Raw genomic sequence first — 16,712 nt, forward strand, 5'->3', positions numbered from 1 at the left:
TGTCGGGGAGCCATTTGCTTGTCCGAGTCGAGATGCCTTTGCTTGAGGCGCGCCAGACTCCTTCCCGCATGACGCACCGGATCTACCCTGTTCTGCACGCGCTCCAGCAGCCAGAGACTTCGAGGCGGCCTTGGCATGTCGGTGTACACGATAAATTCCCAAGTTTACCCCGAAGCGGGACGCCCCCATGCATGTGGGCCTGGAAGATGGAGAAGGAGTCCTATTCCCGACCAATGCAAACGATTTCTACGAATCCCGTCGGGAGAGAACCGGGCGTCCCACACCGTCCAGTTGTTCGTTGGGATGCATATCGGCTACGCCTGTGGGTTAGCGGACCAGACCTAACCGCCGCTTAAGCTATGAAGGTCGCGCTTTTCAGCGTCACCGGGTTGACGCTTGCTTTTAGACTCTGACGCGTTCATTGCGAAATCCTCGACGTAGCTCTTCGACATTGCAATAGAAGAGGAGGACTACATGGCAGCATGAGTGCAAATCCGGAGATCAACCTCCCGAGAGACTCTGAGCTCGGAGAGTGCGCAGATTCAAGAAGCCAAGCGGGAATAAGCATATTGCCGGATATGCGCAGGCCTTCCGCAGAGGAACCGAGGGATCGAAATTCCACAGCGGAACCACATAACGACCCAGAGACAGACTCCCACTATGGAAAACAAAGCACCAGTAGCGAGTTCATACCGCAAGAGAACGTGCAGGACTCAGAAATCGTTTGGCGTTATCTCACATTCGACACCGAACTCCCACACGCGACCACGATATATCCGACTCAAACCGACCAAGAAGCGCCACCTGAACCTCCGAACCTCGTCAAATACACAAACCCTTTCGACTGGTCAGAGACAAGAAAGAGATTCACGATATGTGTCTCATGCATCATCACCGCTCTCACAGCGTTCTCGGCTGGCGCTTACAGCCCCGGTGTTGAGCAGATGACGCAGGAATGGGGTGTCAGCAGTGTTGCAGCGCTGGTCGGCATCACGACCTTCACCACAGGATTCGCTATCGCGCCGATGGTTCTTGCCCCGTTTTCTGAGATCAACGGTCGCCGGCCAGTCTTCCTCGCTTCAGGCATTTTATTCGTCATCTGCCAGCTCTGCTCTGGCCTCACGCAGTCATATGCTGGAATGCTCGTCGCGCGCTTCTTCTTGGGCGTGGGCGGATCTACCTTCTCCACTATGGTTGGTGGCGTGGTCTCAGACATCTACCATGCTGAGGATCGGAACACACCCATGGCCCTATTTTCAGGTGCTGCTCTGTTTGGTACTTCATGGGGACCTTTAGTATGTGGCTTCATCGCGCAGAACACAACTTGGAGGTGGATCTTCTACGTACAGGCCATTTCATGCGGGGCGGTGGTCGTGCTGATCTGTGTCGTATTCAAGGAGACCCGCGGCTCGGTTCTTCTGTCCAGGAAAGCCAAAGCTTTGAACAAGTGGTATGAGGCACGCGAGCAATCCGGCTATTACGGCTTTAATGTCAACAATACCGAAAAGCCAGGATCCATGGAATCCCTGCGTTTGAGGTGGAAGGTGCGATCTGATGAAGAACGAGCATCGCTTGGCAAGATGATAGGCGTTTCTCTCTACCGCCCATTCCATCTTCTCTTCACCGAACCTGTTGTATTCTGGTTCTCCCTCTGGGTAGCCTTCTCCTGGGCTGTCCTCTACCTCACGTTGGCAGCAATCCCACTGGTATTCCAAAACAACCATGGCTTCTCGCTACAACAAGCCAACGCGGTCTTCGCGTCGATGGGAATCGCCAGTATCCTGTCGACCATACTATCTATTTATCAAGAGAAAATCGCAAAGAAGAGCGGGAAGTTGACCGGCACACCAGAAGGTCGCCTTTACTTCGCTTGCATAGAAAGCGCTTGCATGCCCATCGGCCTCTTCATGTTCGGATGGACAAGCTTCCCCGAGATACATTGGGTTGTACCCGCAATTGCGATCGGTATCGCTACCGTTGGCATCTTCAGCATCTACCTGGCGACCTTCAACTACCTCGCAGACACGTATCATCGCTATGCGAGTTCGGCACTGGCGGCGCAGTCTTTTTGCCGGAATATGCTTGGTAAGTCATCTCCATCCGTCACAACTGGATGCATACTAATATCATCTCAGGTGGCATATTCCCACTCATCACGACCCAAATGTATAACAAGCTTGGATATGGTCCTGCGAGCAGTCTGCTTGGCGGGATTGGCGCGTTGTTGACCATTGTGCCGTGGATTCTGGTGTTCTACGGGCCTAGAATTAGAGCAAGGAGCAAGTTCGCAAGTGAGATTATGGATGTCACCTCTTGAGAGGCAAGATGGTGTTTGATAGATATATCGCATAGCAATCCATTGTTCAATAAAAGGAGAAATTCATTAGTGACTGCTGTCGCCAGATGCAAGTAAGCCTTGGCAGCCGAATCGGGTTAGTCAGGCCAGATGTTGCATCATCGCAGCTGTGACCCGGCAAACTGCAACACTTGCACAGCCTCACAAGTCAGCCCTGCCAGCTGCCAGTATCCACGGAAAGATGCGCACGCACACTTCACCTTCGTCGAAATCCATAGAGATGCATGCGCCTTCCCTTCCGGTCTCCACCACAACCTTAAGTGGCGACTAATGGAACTTGCCATAACAATAAGTGCTCTTTCCGCTCGCTCACAACCATGGACGAACTCCTTCCATCTTACGAAAGCGTAATGCGACGCGATCCTTGGGTGCTCATCGCTCCCTATCTGCCCTCTCAAGACCTCTGCTCAGCAGCTTTGGTCAACCGGCAATGGCACCAGACCTTCACACCAAACCTTTGGGGTAGCCCGGCATCGCACTTTGGAGTCCAGAATGATACAGTATACGGTGTGTTACTATGCCACAAAAGCGGTGTTGTATACTGATGTCCAACAGTGGCGCTCACACGGTTCAAGCGTACATTACCTTACGCCCGAGCAGCTGTACGAGAGCTCACACATACTCTACGTTTCCCACCCGCTCATGCAGAGCTGTATGATGGACCGCACGCAGAATGGCTTCGAGACTGTTTGGAACACCTACCTCATCTGCAGTGCCTAATTGTGGACGGCCTACCCTTCTTCGATCACGCATGTCTTCTGAGTCTGCGACACTCAAGCCTGCAATGGAGGTTGACTCGCCCCAACGCATATCCGGTGTTCAGCCTACGCCTGCTAGATGCTTCTAGCTGTACGAATGCTACATCGATGGGCCTTGCAGAAGCTTTACCGCACTTTCCAGATCTTGTCTCGCTGGATCTATCAAAGACTGCAGCCGCGAGAGATAAGGCGGTTCTTTCGACCTTCAAGTACCTCCGAAATCTGCGCGTGCTGAATCTTCGTGGAATTGGCATCAGGGATGAGGAGTTCTCAGTAGTTGCGCATGCAATCAGCAGCCGCGTCAGAAGCCTGGACATCAGCAACAACCTTTTGACGGACACTAGCGTGCGACTCCTTCTTGAACTGTGCTTGAAAGAGAGGGTTGTTGTGACGCATTCTTCTCGTGGACCACTGGCGCCTGTCGAGAACGCGAACCCAACCGATGGACCAGAGACCTTTGAGTCTGAAAACCTCGTGGGCCATCTTCGCAAGAAGCTTACAGGCGGCTTCATCGGCAGCCTAAGCATTGAGGAGTCGAGCGATGTCGGAGTCTCGCACTTGTATCTCTCCAGTAACGCAATAACTGTCGAAGGCATATCGGCTTTGCTGCGATCAAGACGCCTGCAAGTCCTAGATGTGGGTATACTACCCGCTGTAGTAACGCATCCTTCTAACCTCACGCTCGAAACACCGAACGATGACTTGGAACTACCTAGCGTATCAAAGCTTACTCCAGTACTTGCAGAGTATGCTTCATCTAGACTGCGATACCTGCGGATGAACTACGAGTTGGTGACAGAAGACGCCCCTTTTGAAACGCCCAATTCGCCGCGCGCGGAACTCACTGGGGATCTCGCTATCTACAAACCTTCAAATGCGCATGAGCTCGAAGCTGTAGAGCCACCGACACCCGAACTCGACTCCATCCCAATAGCTGTACACGAGGTTACAGGGGACTCATCATATCCGGTTGAGCTTCCCGGCTCACCTGTAACGCCTCAACTCGCTGAAAACGACAGGCCGGAATCGGAATTTGCCGATGGTGAAAGGCGAGACGCCAAAAGCGTTCCTAAAATATGCGTTACTCCGCAACCACTACAGATTAACCGAGATCCTGCCTGCGCTCCGGAAGTCATACCTGTAGACTCGCCATTGAGTCCTCTTAGCCCACTGGGAAACGGGATCTACCAGCCTTACGCAGCTGCAAACAGACATGATCATGGAGAACGCCTTTCATCATCTACGCCGACCCACGGCAGCAGTACACTGGATCAACCGACCACCAAGGTTACGACAAGGTCACGAGGCAATTCGTTTTACTACATCGAGGACAGAAAAGTCCGACTGGACTTTCGCCAAGCAAGTGAACCTCGACTACATCCGGGGATGCTTCCGAAGCTTCACACTCTCGTTCTGACGGACGTGCCGACCATGACCAACGACAGGGAGATTGTTCATCGGATTATACAGTTTATCAAGGATGCAGCCGAGGAGGCTTCAATCGCCAAGCAACGGGCCAGGCACACTTATGTGCTACCGCCAGGACGTAGGCGTGCTATAGCAGAAGAAGAGTACGCACGAAACCAGTTTGCCCTTCGGAGAGTAGTACTTGAAATGGCGGCCCCACAGTCAGCGCCTAAGAAAATCTCTACCAGTTGGCGGGCTTATCCAACAAAGTCAACTACTGAAGATGCGGACTCTGAAGCATTTTGGGAGGCAGCAACGCATGACTTCTCCTTCTTCGACGATGAGGAGTGTGGACAGCCTGGTCGTGAGCCAGGCCGCACTCTGCCCTTGGCAGCTATGAGCGGATTGGAGCTTGCACCTAGCAATCCCGTCTTACCAGTGGAAACAAGTAAGAATGTTCATGATACAATCCCGCTCATCGATGTAGTGGGTGAGATTGGCAAGTTTCGGCGAGAAAGGAAGGCCGCATACAACAATTTAGTGGAGATGGGCAAGGCTGAACCCGATGTAGAGGGGTACTGGCCTGGGGATATTACGGTTCTGAGGAAGCCGGTGAATTCAGAAGCTGGGGAACTCGACTGTTACGGCAACCGGTATGAGTTGGGTTGGTTCTACCGTTGAACGCGATAGCGTGGCGCAGCACTAGCACAGGATAACGCTTTTACATTCCGATGTCACCTAGTAGGATGATCGGCTATCATGGCACATGTTTGAGTGTATTAGAGACTGTTTTTCAGCCTTCTTGGAAGTATCTGGTCCTTCAGGGTGGATAACCAATTACCGACAAGCTTACTCACCGGTTTGGTGACCGGTTCCAAGGGTTGCAGTGGGCTGACCCCGCGCACAATGACACCCACATCAACATGCTTCTGCGCACTTGTGCAACTGCTCTCGAGTTCTCATTTACTTATGCAGTTCATGGGTACCAGAGCACCGCCCGCCACGACGTGACCGCAGACTTTATCCCAGTCTGGATGCACCGCCACGCAAAGGCTTCCTACGCTCATCCCAAGCACTGTGTTCCACTGATACTGGCTATCGAGCAGCATCGAAGTACTTTAAAAAACGCTCAACATCCTTATCCGGTCTCTTACGGCTTCTTCGTACACCAGATATAACCATGGGCCAGTCGTGGAGCGGTCAGCGAACGATTCAAGCAGCTTATGAGCGACGTGGAAAGGTAGTCGCCTTGAAGTCGAGACAGTCAAAACCTAATAAAAGTTACGACAGAGGCCATAGTTCCTCTTCTGACGCAGACTCGACCGGACAAAATCGGTATGGCCAGGCAACTTCCAACGGCGTGACAGCCAGACCTGGACGCGGAGACCGCAGGTCGGTCTCTTCGCATGTATCACATCCTACCCGGGTAATACCCATAGGCAAAGCCAAGAAAGAGCGTACATCAACATCCGACAAGCATCGACCCAAGAAAGCAGCTCCACACAAGCCAAATTCCAGCAACACCCACAGCAAAAAAGGCGAGAGCGGCAGTACAAGGCACAAGTCGCTCAACCGAGTAGACAGCCATCACCACCAAAACGATTCGCATCAACCCAAGAAAGAAAAGAAATATTGTACAGTATGCACAAATACGCTCTCACTGCACCACTTCCCCGACCGGCCGCCTACCAAGAACTGCAAGCACGAAGTCGACGTATGCCGAAAGTGTCTTCGCACATGGATCGCATCTGAGTCCAGCGCAAAACTGTGGAACGACATAACATGCCCTATATGTAAAACGCAACTGCGATCGGCTGATATGAGAGAGTTTGCACCGAAAGACATCTTCAAACGGTACGATTCCCTTTCCCTACTCCCTTTTCACACCCCACACATCCCCACCCAATCAAACACATCACTAACAGCACAACCAGCTACGCCGCCCTCTCCTCCCGCGCTAGGCAAGAAGCCCGCCTGGGCTTCCACTGGTGCCCCCTCAAAGGCTGCAAAGCAGGCCAAGTCCACTTACCCAACACCCCCAAATTCCGGTGCAACACCTGCGAAAAGACGTCCTGTGTCGTTCACAACGTGGCATGGCATAAAGGAGAGACATGCACAGAGTACGACTACAGAACAAACGGGAAGCTGAAAAAGGAAGAGGAGGAAGCGAGTAGGAAGGTGGTGGAGAAAACGAGCAAGGCGTGTCCGGGGTGTAAGAGGCCGATTGAGAAGAATAAGGGGTGCGATCATATGGAATGTACGTATATATTTCTCGTGGCAGGAGAAGATGTAGCGACTTCGAAATGTGACGGTAAAGCTGACCAATATGATAGGTGCGAAATGCCATGTCCACTTCTGCTGGAAGTGTATGAAGCCGTATTATGCGTCCAGCACACTTGCGCGGAACACAGGAAGCCACTGTGTTTGTCATGGAGGACTTAATGAGGGCTGATTTGCTATACTTGGCGGAAGCTGGAAAGACAGTAATTTACGAAGCCGAGAACAGGGAAAGAAAACTATTACACTCGATTCGCAACGTTTTACACAGTCAACTTCATCAGCAGCGCTGGTACCCCAGCACGCGCCATATACGCAGCAGTCACCCCCACAACGGATGTCAAGACCATGTACTTGAACCAACCGCCCTTCTTCCCTTTCTTCATCTCTTGCTTCTCCATCCAGTGCCACCCCTCAGCACTCTCGTCAATCGTCCTTGTCGGAGCGTAATCCAGTTTAGGCGCCACACTCAGCGATTCGATGAGCCCCGCTTTCTGAGACGGCACAATGTATTTGTGCAAATACCCAGCAAAGAAGTAATTGAAGCGTGACTGGTAGCTGTTCATGCGCGTGAGCTTGCCGCTGGTTTCGACGTATTCTTTTGCTCGTGCGTGGCGACCGGCTTGGTATTCGGCGAACAAGGCGGCGAGATCGGGGGTGGAGATGCGGCGGGTGGGGTTGGAGGCGAATTCGCGGTGCAGGATGTTGCAGAGGTGGACGGCGGACTCGACGGCTATGTTGGCGCCCATGCCGAGGTCGGCTGTCATCTGGTATTGTGTTAGTGATGCGTTCTGCTGGTGATGAGTCCGGGGCGGGTACTTTGTGTGCTGAATCTCCTACGAGAACTATGCGCCCGGCATGCCATTTACTCAGGACGCCTTCTTCGACGTAGAGAAGACCGTGCCGTTCGTTTGTCTTCCATATATCGCCCAGTGTGATGTTTTTTGTCATAGGAAGATCGGCGAATCTCTCCGCCACCGCCTCAATCTCTGCCTCAGTAGCTTTACCTTTCTGCTCTGCCTTTTGAAATTCGTCTTTGAAAGTGATACCCCACATAGCCCTTCCCATCTGCGAAAAGAGAAGCATGGTAACGTCTTGACCGAGAATCATATTCGTGTTGGAGGTGCCGAGTTGAGCATTGTTGGGTAGCGTACTGACGCCAAACAAACCTCTGTATTCTCCGAATGACATGACTTGTTTGTCGGTTTCGGGGATGCTGCCTGGTTCGAACTTGTCGGCGTGGTCCCACATGAGCTTCCGGACATGACTGTGCACACCGTCTGCGCCGATAACCATGTCTCCTTCTTCGATAGAGCCATCGGCTAGGTGGACACGAACACCCGTATCGGTTTGCTCGATACGTTCAAGGCGCCTACTGGTGTGGATTTTGGACTTGTCCGGTAGTCCCTCGTATAGGTGCGACACGCAAGTTTGGCGATCGAATAGGATACTCGGTATTTTGAAGCTTTCGTGAAGTCAGCGCATGATGCATCCACTTCAAACATATCTCGAGAGTATGTAAACATACAGTTTGCTCACAGCCTGCATAGTATCATCGCGACAGATCAGACTTCCGTCTGGCCATCGTTTGTAAGAGGCATCGACGGGCGACGTGGTTTTGGTGATTCTATCGAGAATACCAAATTGGTCGAAGATGCGTGCGACAGCCGGCCAGATAATCAGCGCTGCGCCTTTTAGTGAAACAATCTTGTCGTGCTTTTCGAGGACGACATGTTCGATATTGGCTAGTTGTAGAGCGTGTGAGAGCGACAAGCCGACAATACCGGCCCCAATAACAATGACCCGAAATGGCTTTGGGGATGTGGAATCTTCGTCTGCCATAATGAATTCTCCGATGCTGATGCAAGGGTTGCGCTGGGGAACACTCGGTCTTAGGTGCGAGGCCTAGAGCAAGGGATGGTCGTGACTCGAATCGCTGCCGGCTTTACTATTGTTCTTGGATGACGCCTGTTGGGCCATATAATTTAGCCTGCTACTTTATGAGCCGTGTTGTATCGATCTAAATGGTTATGATTTGCAAGTATCGGGTGGTGCCACAAGGGAGGCTTCCAATGTTGGTGCCTTATCTCAGTTTCGATGATGCTGACACGAGCGCCTCGGGCGTCTTCTTACTTTGTAGGCAAGCCATGTCATAGGGCTTGCGCAATGTATTCCATGAATTGAATGCAGTACAGTCAGATCAGTCGGAGTTGATCCAGGCGCTGTCAATCTGGTGGTGTGGAAGTGAGGATCTTGTTTGTACAGCGTCGCGCCTACATAGTCGATATGGAGACAGCCTTACGCGAGAGATGCGCGATGAGCATCGAGCTTGCTGCAGTGGAAGAACACCATATACCCCGTTCAAACGACGGTTGCAAAAGATCTGTACTCCTTTCCAATAATGGTACGATGCGCATTGTGAGTAGGCGTGGAAAGATCGGCAAAAGAATACTCCGGAACTTGTTGTTAACATCGTAGCCAGGGTGGTTTAGTGGATTGGTAGCACTGCTGACACCTTTAGGTGATGAAGTTGCCGAACAAGGCCGCAATGACTGTGTCCATGCAGGAACCAGCTCGCTTGTGACGTCGAAAACCTGGGGTAGTGGGATCTGCAGCCCTGGCCCGACACAAGATGTCGTGTGGAACTCAGATGTTCCCGGCTGCGCGACTCATGAAATGAAGTTGAATGCGAACCTAGTCTAGTGATGTGTGTGAATCGGTTTACATTTCCTTGTGCAGAAGGCGGCTCAGTAAACCTTCTAGATGGCTGAGTGAAATGGGAAGAACTCCGGTAGCACGTGAGCAGATCGAACTCGGGAAACAACTGTTGTGATAGTCACTAACGTCGGCAGAGACAATTTAATTGCCGAGCTTGGTAGTGACGGATCGGCCTTAAAACGACGCGGTAGGGTGCAGTGAACGGGAGCTGCGACGAACTGCCTAGGTAGCCCACATGTTGCTTGGCACACTAGCCGTGTTGGTCGACCCCAGCTCGCACCTCCAAGCAGGCGCATCACGGTATCGCGCCTGTCTCGCAGCCAACGCCCCTCCGCCCATCGCCCACCGCCGGCTCCCGAATCGATGAACACAGTGCACTCGATTTGCCGGGTGAATACGCGCTTGCCGTAGCTTGCACCTGACAGGACCGGCGCCGGCGCGTCATTTCGCGATCGCCCAACCTCACCCTTGCGGGTCTCTGGACACATCCGCACTTTCTACATGGCGCCTGTTCCTGACACACCACTACCACGCGTGAGAAGCACACGACCGCCCCGGCGACACATATCTGACTCAGCGCCAGCCAGCAAGCGGCGCAAGTACGTTCCAGGCGGACCAGGAGGCGGGGGACGATACGTGGATGACGAGGGGCTGGAGACGCCCGTAGGAGGAACTGGACCTGGAGGATACGCGTATACTGGTCCCCGTGGCCGCGTAGGACGCATCAACGCCGAGCGGCAGGGCCTGCCCATATCAGCGCCGTCACCCTCATACACCAGACCCCGACGCGAAAGGCCGCCAGCTGGACCGCGTTCCAGTTCGGCCGCCGCAGTCGCCGCCGCCGTGGCTCAAAACGATGGATACAAGCCGCGCGAGGAGCGGAGCTGGGATGAATTTCATCCGGAACTGGACATCGACGCCGAGTTCCCCGTCTTCAGCGCAGACCAGATAGATGGCATCAGCCCTGCAGACAGCGCCCCGGGGACTCCGCTCAATGGCTCATCGACGGGCCAGTACGCCGTCGACAGCGGTCTCTCCGCGGTTCTTGACGGCCTACGGACGCAACAAGCAGAGGATGTCGCGCAAGAGCAGGAGGACGCAAGCTTAGCCGTCAACGGCTCAGGCGCCTTCGTCACACCAAAGCGACGCCCAGGTCGACCGCCTCGCAACCGAGACTCTATGCTAGCTGGGCTCGGATCGCCGCCCCGGCCACGAGTCAACCCCCTTCCGACTATGAATCCGAGGGAAAAGCTGAATCTGCCCAAGCCATCAGTGCGTCAAGTCGACCCGTTCAAAGAACACGAAGAAAGCGAGGGCGTCAAAGTCAACTATGTCGACAAGACCATGGCGAACATCGGATACCAAGAGAGCGAGATCTTCACAAGGCCATCGGAAAACAGCCTCATTAGGCTACCAGAAGGCTCCATCGAAGAAGATCTGGATCTTACTCTGCAGACAGAGGCCGAAGGTACTGCAGGTGCAGTTGCTGTAGGTCGCGTCGAGTACGACATGGATGAGCAAGACGACCGGTGGCTGGAAGCACTCAACGTGCAGCGGAAAGAAGAGGGTGTCGAAGGTATCAAGCCTGCGATATTCGAAGTAACCATCACCCAGATCGAGAAGGAGTGGCACGCGCTGGAAAAGCGTAAGTTTTGTGGTGCTAAAACGAAGCGAACGTAACGGCTGACATGTGAAAGGCATACCCAAACCCAACCCGAAGCCACCTCAGACACATCGCCCACGCTCGAGCAGTGCAGCTGCTGTCAACGGAGAGCCTGCTGGCCAAGGCGAAGAGCAAGATACCAAGTGCGCCATCTGCGACGACGGCGACTGCGAGAACACAAATGCAATAGTATTCTGCGATGGTTGCGACTTAGCCGTCCACCAGGAGTGTTACGGCGTGCCTTTCATCCCAGAGGGACAATGGCTGTGCAGACGGTGTCAACTGGTCGGGCGCGGCACCCCTGTCAGCGAGCTTCCGGTATGACCTGTTCCTTGCTGCTTTACCAAATGCATGCTGACACTCACAGGGTTGCATATTCTGTCCGAATATAGACGGTGCATTCAAACAGACAACCACAATGAAGTGGGCACATCTGCTGTGCGCCATGTGGATACCAGAGGTATCACTGGGCAATGCGACATTTCAAGAGCCAGTGCAAGACGTTGAGAAAGTACCCAAGACTAGGTGGAAACTGGTAAGTGATCGAGATTCCTCATTGTTCGAGTAGCGCACTAATTGCTTTGTAGTCTTGCTATATCTGCAAACAGAAGATGGGCGCCTGTATACAATGCGGCCACAAGTCCTGTTTCGAAGCTTTCCACGTCACATGTGCACGGAGGGCTAGACTATGTCTGCGCATGAAGTCTTCGCAATCGTCGAACCCGCAGGATACGACTGTGCTGAAGGCCTATTGCGATCGACACACTCCGTCCGACTGGAAGCGTGAGTTTGATGTGGAGAGTGCAATCGCAGATGCGAAGGCCTTCTACCGCCACACCATGCGTCACATTCGCTGGCCGGACAGCCAAGCCTACGCGCTTTCCATTGGATCTTCGCACGCGATGCCTTCCATCGAAGGACCGGATGACGACACCCCTGGATCCAACAAGCGGAAACGTGGACAATCTACCAAGTCTTGGAGACTGCCATCTGGAGCTCCGGTTGTGCCCCAGGCTGTCTACCACAACGTTGAAAACACGCTGATCAAGTTTAATGTACGGAAGCGTAAGGAATTCGTGCAAGAAGCCTGCAAGTACTGGACGCTCAAGCGCGAGGCACGACGAGGCGCGGCCCTTCTCAAGCGTCTTCAGCTTCAAATGGAGGCTTTCTCTTCTATGGAGATCACTCGCCGCAACTTTGCAGGCATGGGAGCAGCTGGCAGGCCCCGACTCCAACGACGCATTGAGTTTGCAGAACGTCTTGAAGATGACATGGAGCAAATCCGTGTCCTCTGCGAGATGGTCAAACAGCGAGAAGCTGAGAAGCTCAAGGACGTCTTGATACTGCAGCAGATCGTCGATTGCATCTACTTCCCAATACCTCAGCTACTGCAGCCTATCCTGGTGCGAGCACAGACGTAAGCAATCCACCTCTAGATCTTGAATCCCTACTAACTTCGCATTAGACTTGATAGCAGAGGCTACTTCAGCGACGGATTCAACAAGCTTCAGACCAAGCTCGATGAGAAATACTATACTTCGGTGCAGACATTCAACGACGATGTGGCCGCGGTCTTGAGTGCTGAGCTTGGATCTGCCGCTGTCCCCAACGTTGGCGATGCTGAAGATCAGCTGAACAGGAGTGCGCACAGCAGTCTGAGCTCTGAGCAGAAGGAATTGAAGAAGGTCGTTAAGCGAATCACCAAAAGCCTACAACCTTACTTTGAGGACGCGATCCGCAAGGAGTCTGAGCTGGCTGGTCGGCCTTACGAAAAACTACCGGACCTGGAGACACTCCTCAACCAGAAGCTGCAACGCAGGCCGAGCGTCCTGTCTCACGACGAGACTGTGCGACAAACGACGGAAAGCGACCCGACAACTGTTGAGGAAGCTCAGGAAATTGCAGTTGATGGGGAAGAAGCTGCTGTGCTCACTCAGAAACCAGAGGAGATGCAGCTTGCGCCCACACCGGACGAGAACGCCGCAGACGCACATCACGCACACCATGCACATGACGAGGCGGCAGACGAGGCGGCCATCGCCATTCAACTTGGCCAAGATACTCTTCGCGTGTCCAGCAACCAGCCCGAGAACGCAGTGGTGGAAGCCCGTGTGGAGACCAACGGCCGACCCGAGCCTCTCACGCCCCCAAGATCCGAGAAGAACTTACTCAACACTCTGGGCAATGGCGGTGTTCCCTGGTACTTTGAGCACTTCGATGTGCATGGCACAACCGTATACGAAGAACGGTACACCGGTCGTGAGGTACTCCGAGACATGAGCGAGGAGCTTAGCGAGCTAGACGACGACGAACTCGACGGCCTGGCCGACTCTGATCCAGTTCGGCCCACAGACACGCCCGAGTCGAATGTCGCCGCAATCAAGAAAGCGGTGGCACGCAAGAGGCAGAAGAGATCGAGGGGATGGTAGATGATTGGGTTCACGTTTGTTTTATCCTTTTCTTTGGCATGTGCTCCCTGAGCCATGTCTTGTATTATCATTGGCATTTGCAGCATAGCTACCTTGATGGGTAGATGAGGTGCTACTGGCGCAAGGCGTTCACATTCGGAGTTGGAACATGATACCGCACTTCGATGGATTGTTTCGGCAGAGCATTCTTGCAGGAGTAATTGGAGGAAGGCTGGTCGACTCTGCATGGCGTCTAGCGGGGTTCGGTCAACGAAGCGCCCATTGCGATTGGCTTGATTATGAATATACTTGGTGGTAATGCGCATCATCGATTCTCACTTGACCGAATGTTTCACTCGGTTCGTGAAGGTCCTCTGCGGGAGAGCAGAGCCTCACTCGTAAAGAAACGGCGGTGCACTAGTAATATTGACGCACGTTGACGTTGACGGCTTAGACAGGGCGACCAGGGCGCTGCTCCTGCCCCTAGCAGTTGCCTCACTCGAGCCTGCGCAGCTGCCGTCAGGACAGCCAGGACAGTCCATTGACAGAACGAACATCGCATTTAGCTACAAATAGCATCTGGCCTCCGCTCTCTCATCACCTTTTCCACTTTTACTCCACTCACTTGCAGCAGCTGTCCTTAGCGCGACGCTTACTAAGTAGGGACGCGGCTACCGTCGATCAGCCCTGCCAAAAAACTGCCCAAACTCGCAGCTTCAGCAAACACCTCTCCTCAACCAACCAACTACCAACTCCCCCGACCCACCACAACATCATCACCATGGAGTACGAAAACGAACAGCGCGGCTACGATGGTTTGTCTCCCGCCCTGTGTGATGCCAGCGCCCTTACTGACTGGTTTGCAGACGAGCCTCGCGGCTATGAACGCGACCGCAGCAGGTCTCCGCGTGGTGACCGTCGCGACGATGGCGCGCGCGCCCGCAGCGCCTCACCTGGCGGCCGCGACAGCCGGTATGTATCTGCTTGCTTGCTCGTCTAGATGAAACTGTCGCTAACGAATGCCCAGTGGCCCGCCGCCAGAGCGCAGGGACGATGACGATGAGAGCCGCAACTCAGGCTCCAATCTCTTCGTCACCGGCATCCATCCTACTCTCAGCGAAGAAGAAGTCACCCGTCTCTTCGAGAAGTATGGCGAGGTAGAGCAGTGTAACATCATGCGCGATCCTCACACTAAGGAGTCTCGCGGCTTTGGCTTCGTCAAGATGGTCACCTCCGAGCAGGCTGACGCAGCAAAGGAGGGTCTACAAGGAGAGGTCCACCAGGGCCGGACACTCAGCATTGAGAAGGCTCGCCGTGCGCGTCCTCGTACTCCCACCCCGGGCAAGTACTACGGACCGCCCAAGCGTGGTAAGTCTGCTCGCTGTCTGCAGCGTACATGCCGTGCTAATTACATTGCAGAGTTCGGTGGACGTGGCGGCCGGGGCGGCGGCCCTCGCTACAACGATCGCTACACTGATGACCGCCGCGGCGGTTACGGCCGACGCGACGACTACGGTTCCCGCAGCTCAAGATACGACGATCGCGGCTACGGTGGCGGCCGTCGCGACGACTACGGTCCTCGTGGCGTCGACCGCTATGCTTCTGACCGCAGCTACGGTGGCAGGGACGGCGGCCGCGATGGAGGACGCGATGGCGGACGCGATGACCGCCGGGGTGGTGGAGGTGGCTACTACGACAGGCCCCCGCCCCCAGCTGCTGGCGCCTACGACGCCCCTCCTCCGCGCGAGGCGTACGGCGGTGGAGGACGCTCGTACGAGGGTGATTACGATCGCTCATACCGCTAGCTCTCAGCTGACACAGGCAGAACCCAAGCGGTACTAAGTTAGGGTTCGTATGGCTTCCTCGGTTTGTCGCCTCTCTCAGCACTTCATTCCTGTAATCCCATGGCTACTTCACTGGGTTCAGTTTAATACGGCTTTCACACGCACACAAAGGAAATGTGGTCGACAAAAGTTCTTCGAATGGTTCGCAGCAAGGTGAGATCACACCATGATCTGGCGTCTTGCAGCTCGACATCGTCTTAGCCCTTCGTCGGCTCGGTATTTCCTTGGAGAAACGGTTCAGCACTTCGGTAAATGCTTTCAGGGCGACGTCTATAGCCCTTGAGAGCACCAGTCATCTTGATCGACACCAAATTGTACTTCTATCTACTGCCTCACGATGCAACCTGGACGTCCAGTAACCCGTCCACACCACCTTCCGCATGACCAGCACTGTCTAAATACTCTTCCTATCATCCACCATGAACGCATCCATGTCAACGCAGCCCCGACCCAGTAACATTAATGGGCTTGCCCGGCTCGACCCCCGACCATCACAGCATCTCGCAATGTAAACTCGCTCCGATACGTAATGGATGCTTGAGATGTATCCACACAGCATTCCAGTTGCGTGTCGGTGTCGCGCAACTCGAACAGCATAGTTGGGCACCTTGCCTGAGGTCCAAAGTCGACGCCAGAGCCCGTGATGATAGCTTGCAGACGCGTCGCGATTGCTCCATGCAAACGAGGCGGTGTGTGCAATCTATGCTCCGGGGGTAAGGTACATTCGAAGGTGCGTGCCCTCCAATCTCGTTTGTGTTACTTCCTTTTTCGTCACTCGTGCTTTCCTCACCATGCCACTCACAAGCTGAGTCGGAGTCATGCAAACGTCGACTGCAAAACAAGGTAAACTGGTGAACGCGACACTTACTTGATCTTGGCGACAGTAGAGCGGAATGTTGGCATCGTCACCAACTTGTAGATGTGTGTGCTGCAATGAGCACACGGTGCAAGGCGTTGCGCAACGGCTACGCCGCAACATCACACTTCATGCTCCCGCGACCAAAGAGATTTAGTCATCTCTGTCGCACGCATGTTATCACCACTATAGGACTTTGAGGCGTCCACAGTCGCTTGATGAATCAGACAGCCAACGTCAAACCTAATGCGCGGCTAATTTTCCTCGGCCCCTGCAACATTTGCAGTTTCCGTAGAGCCATGTAGAATGCCAATCATGCCAAGTCCATCTTTGATCATGCAGAATGCCAAAGTGAGATACACTTCGACGCTTGTGCCTGGCTAAAGAATTAAGCTGTTCTTGGAGATCCACGGCAGGCGTGGAGC

The 16,712-nt window shown here is 53.9% G+C and overlaps 5 protein-coding genes across 5 annotated transcripts; 4 read left to right on the top strand and 1 right to left on the bottom strand.

The window, feature by feature from the left end:
* Positions 1-482: 482 nt before the first annotated feature.
* J4E79_000820 (uncharacterized protein) lies at positions 483-2,317 on the top strand (the record flags this gene model as incomplete). Its single annotated transcript, XM_049349735.1, has 2 exons — positions 483-2,085; positions 2,136-2,317. The coding sequence occupies 2 exons, from the start codon at positions 483-485 to the stop codon at positions 2,315-2,317; spliced, it is 1,785 nt and encodes a 594-aa protein (XP_049216522.1).
* A 356-nt stretch (positions 2,318-2,673) lies between these two features.
* Positions 2,674-5,202, top strand: J4E79_000821 (uncharacterized protein; the record flags this gene model as incomplete). The annotated part of the gene is made up of 2 exons (XM_049349736.1): positions 2,674-2,863; positions 2,912-5,202. 2 exons carry the CDS (start codon positions 2,674-2,676, stop codon positions 5,200-5,202), a joined length of 2,481 nt encoding a protein of 826 aa, XP_049216523.1.
* Positions 5,203-7,061: 1,859 nt separating this feature from the next.
* On the bottom strand, positions 7,062-8,640 carry J4E79_000822 (uncharacterized protein; the record flags this gene model as incomplete). The annotated part of the gene is made up of 3 exons (XM_049349737.1): positions 7,062-7,565; positions 7,639-8,263; positions 8,327-8,640. 3 exons carry the CDS (start codon positions 8,638-8,640, stop codon positions 7,062-7,064), a joined length of 1,443 nt encoding a protein of 480 aa, XP_049216524.1.
* A 1,377-nt stretch (positions 8,641-10,017) lies between these two features.
* On the top strand, positions 10,018-13,608 carry J4E79_000823 (uncharacterized protein; the record flags this gene model as incomplete). Its single annotated transcript, XM_049349738.1, has 5 exons — positions 10,018-11,161; positions 11,214-11,497; positions 11,547-11,714; positions 11,767-12,596; positions 12,645-13,608. 5 exons carry the CDS (start codon positions 10,018-10,020, stop codon positions 13,606-13,608), a joined length of 3,390 nt encoding a protein of 1,129 aa, XP_049216525.1.
* A 760-nt stretch (positions 13,609-14,368) lies between these two features.
* Positions 14,369-15,392, top strand: J4E79_000824 (uncharacterized protein; the record flags this gene model as incomplete). The annotated part of the gene is made up of 4 exons (XM_049349739.1): positions 14,369-14,402; positions 14,454-14,559; positions 14,615-14,955; positions 15,007-15,392. 4 exons carry the CDS (start codon positions 14,369-14,371, stop codon positions 15,390-15,392), a joined length of 867 nt encoding a protein of 288 aa, XP_049216526.1.
* Positions 15,393-16,712: the final 1,320 nt, after the last annotated feature.

This window comes from Alternaria viburni (assembly GCF_023758015.1).
Source record: "Alternaria viburni strain BMP 2772 chromosome Unknown scaffold_1, whole genome shotgun sequence".
NCBI classification, from domain to species: Eukaryota; Fungi; Ascomycota; class Dothideomycetes; order Pleosporales; family Pleosporaceae; genus Alternaria; species Alternaria viburni.